This window comes from Arachis ipaensis, chromosome B06, assembly GCF_000816755.2.
Source record: "Arachis ipaensis cultivar K30076 chromosome B06, Araip1.1, whole genome shotgun sequence".
NCBI classification, from domain to species: Eukaryota; Viridiplantae; Streptophyta; class Magnoliopsida; order Fabales; family Fabaceae; genus Arachis; species Arachis ipaensis.
In genome coordinates, this window is record NC_029790.2 from 131,981,574 (window position 1) to 131,984,201 (window position 2,628).

The following is a 2,628-nucleotide window of genomic DNA, read 5'->3' on the forward strand; positions in this document are numbered from 1 at the left end:
AAAATTTTAGTTAATAAATATTATTAAAAAAGTATAGTTTTCGTACTTTCGAAGTGTTATAGAATAATTAAGTTTATCACAAATTAAATTTAAGTTTAATTGTTTTTGTCCTATATGTGCAAATAAAAATCAAATACTTAAAATAGTACGTAAACCTAAAAGAAAAGAATTGAAAACACCCTTCTAAAAAACAAGAAAATTACACTGTAGTCTAATTTTGTTTAGATTCGATATCGATGAAAACACTGGGAGTTTGTTCAAAAAGTTAAATAGATTATATGATTTATTTGTTTCATATTATATTATTAGGTTTAATGTTTATGTTTTCTATTTTATTATTATTTAATCAATTACCATCATGTATAATCACGTTTAGCTGAAGTTATAATCAATTTATTTATATATAATTTTGTATTGTAACTTATACATAATTCAATCAATTTTTTATTCAAAATATCTTCACACAAAATAAATAAGTTTTTTTTTAAGAAAATTAATAGCTTAAGAAACTAATATATTCGTTTAATCAAGTCAGAATGAAATATTATAATATTTCAAATACATAATTACCATATTTTTATGGATAATTTTAAACTTTTAAAAGTTTTATGAATCAATTTAAATTTATTTTATTCGTTTAAAGTTTTATTTTTAAAAATTATTTTATTAGAGATAATTAAATCAAATTTTGATAAATTGAGTTTAAATTAAATTATATTCTTATCTAATTTTATAATAATTATTTTTTTTTTAATTTTTTGGTCATGCATGTAAAATGCATGGTTGAACAAGTTGATTCAACCTGGTTTGACTCCCAAGGAGCCCAATTTTAACATAAATGGGATATGGAGACCATGCTTTTCATGTCACCCTGAATTCATCAAGCGCGATCCAAAAAGTTAGCATGGTTGATTCAATCAATCCTGTTCTCACCGAATTTGATCATATTAATATAATTACTCCTCTGATCCAATTACTTATTACTCACTTGATTTTTTGTTCGAATCGGTCTCTCCTATCTAGTTTTGGTAACTAGGTCTAAAATAGTGGTTTATGACTTTATGTACAATTATTCTAGTGACAATAATTAATGAATATTAAATAAAGTAAATTTTAGTTGTTATTGGGTTATTTTTTATAGTTTTTTAAATATTTAAATAATGTTATATGTCATAAATATTATTATTTTTTATCAGTACTTAATTAGTAATAATTTATATCTATATTTATAAATATTATTTTGCATATAAAAAATATATAATTTGCACATATATTTATTAGAATTTTGCACACATAAATCAATTTAATTTCTATCTATATTTTTTAAAATTTATACACATAAATTAATAAAATAATAATTTAATATTTGTACTGATGAAATAATAACAAAAAATATTAGAAATTTATGACCCTAAGAATTTCTCTAAATGTTATTGGAAAAAAAAAATTGTGTAGTTTATGATGATTTTGACAAATTTAATTATGCGTTTGATATTAACGCAGACTCAAGTTATCTCACAAATGGGTATTTGGAAACTACAATAGATTGGGTCCCCGGAATAAAAGAGATTCGTTTGAGAGATATTCCCAGCTTCATCAGAACCACAGATCCAAATGATATTATGCTCAACTTTTTTCTAAGAGAAATGGAGAGATCTCAAAGAGCTTGTGCAATCATAATAAATACATTTGATACCTTAGAGCGTGATATTTTGGAGGCATTCTCCTCCATTAATAGTTTGCCACCTGTCTATTCCATTGGTCCTATGGATTTTCTCTTGAACCATATCACTGACCATGAATTGAATAAAATTGGATCCAACCTTTGGAAGGAGGATCAAGAATGCATTACATGGTTAGACAAACAAGAACCAAATTCAGTGGTGTACATAAACTTTGGTAGCATCACAACTATGACCAATGAAAATTTAATAGAATTTGCTTGGGGAATTGGCAATAGCAACAAGAGATTCTTGTGGGTAATTAGGCCAGATCTTGTGGCTGGTGAAAATGCTATTCTTCCTAATGAATTTCTTGAAGAGACTAAAGTTAGAGGCATATTATCAAATTGGTGTCCCCAAGAAGAGGTTTTGGCTCACCCTTCAGTTGGGGTGTTTTTGACACATAGTGGTTGGAACTCAACATTGGAAAGTGTGTGCAATGGTGTGACAATGATATGTTGGCCATTCTTTTCGGACCAAATGACCAATTGTAGATTCTCTTGTAATGAATGGGGAATTGGGTTGGAGATAGAAGATGTTAAGAGGGAGAAAATTGAAAGTCTTGTGAGGGAGTCAATGGATGGGGAAATGGGTCAACAGATGAAAGAAAAGGCTTTAGAGTTGAAGAAATTGGCAAAGGATGCTGCTTCTGACCCAAATGGATCCTCGTTTCAGAATTTAGACAAGGTGATTCATGATGCACTATTGAGCAAATTTGCTAAAAATTAGTGTCAATATATAGAAGTTTGAATTTGCTTATTACATATCCTTCTTAATGGAATTTGTACTTTGTAATGGATAAACATTCATGGTCCTAACGATAATATAAATTTTAAATGCATATTTAGTTTAGATAAATGATTGGAAGTTCTAGTTATTCTTTTAATAATTAAATACGCAAATATTT

The 2,628-nt window shown here is 26.9% G+C and overlaps 1 protein-coding gene across 1 annotated transcript in view; it reads left to right on the plus strand.

Annotated features, from left to right (window-relative positions):
• Positions 1-2,474, plus strand: part of LOC107605435 (7-deoxyloganetin glucosyltransferase-like) — a 3,846-nt gene extending 1,372 nt beyond the window's left edge. The window contains exon 2 of the mRNA XM_016307315.2: positions 1,504-2,474. Coding sequence (XP_016162801.1) covers positions 1,504-2,450 — 947 coding nt within the window. The 3' untranslated portion in view covers positions 2,451-2,474. The remainder of the gene's footprint in view (positions 1-1,503) is intronic.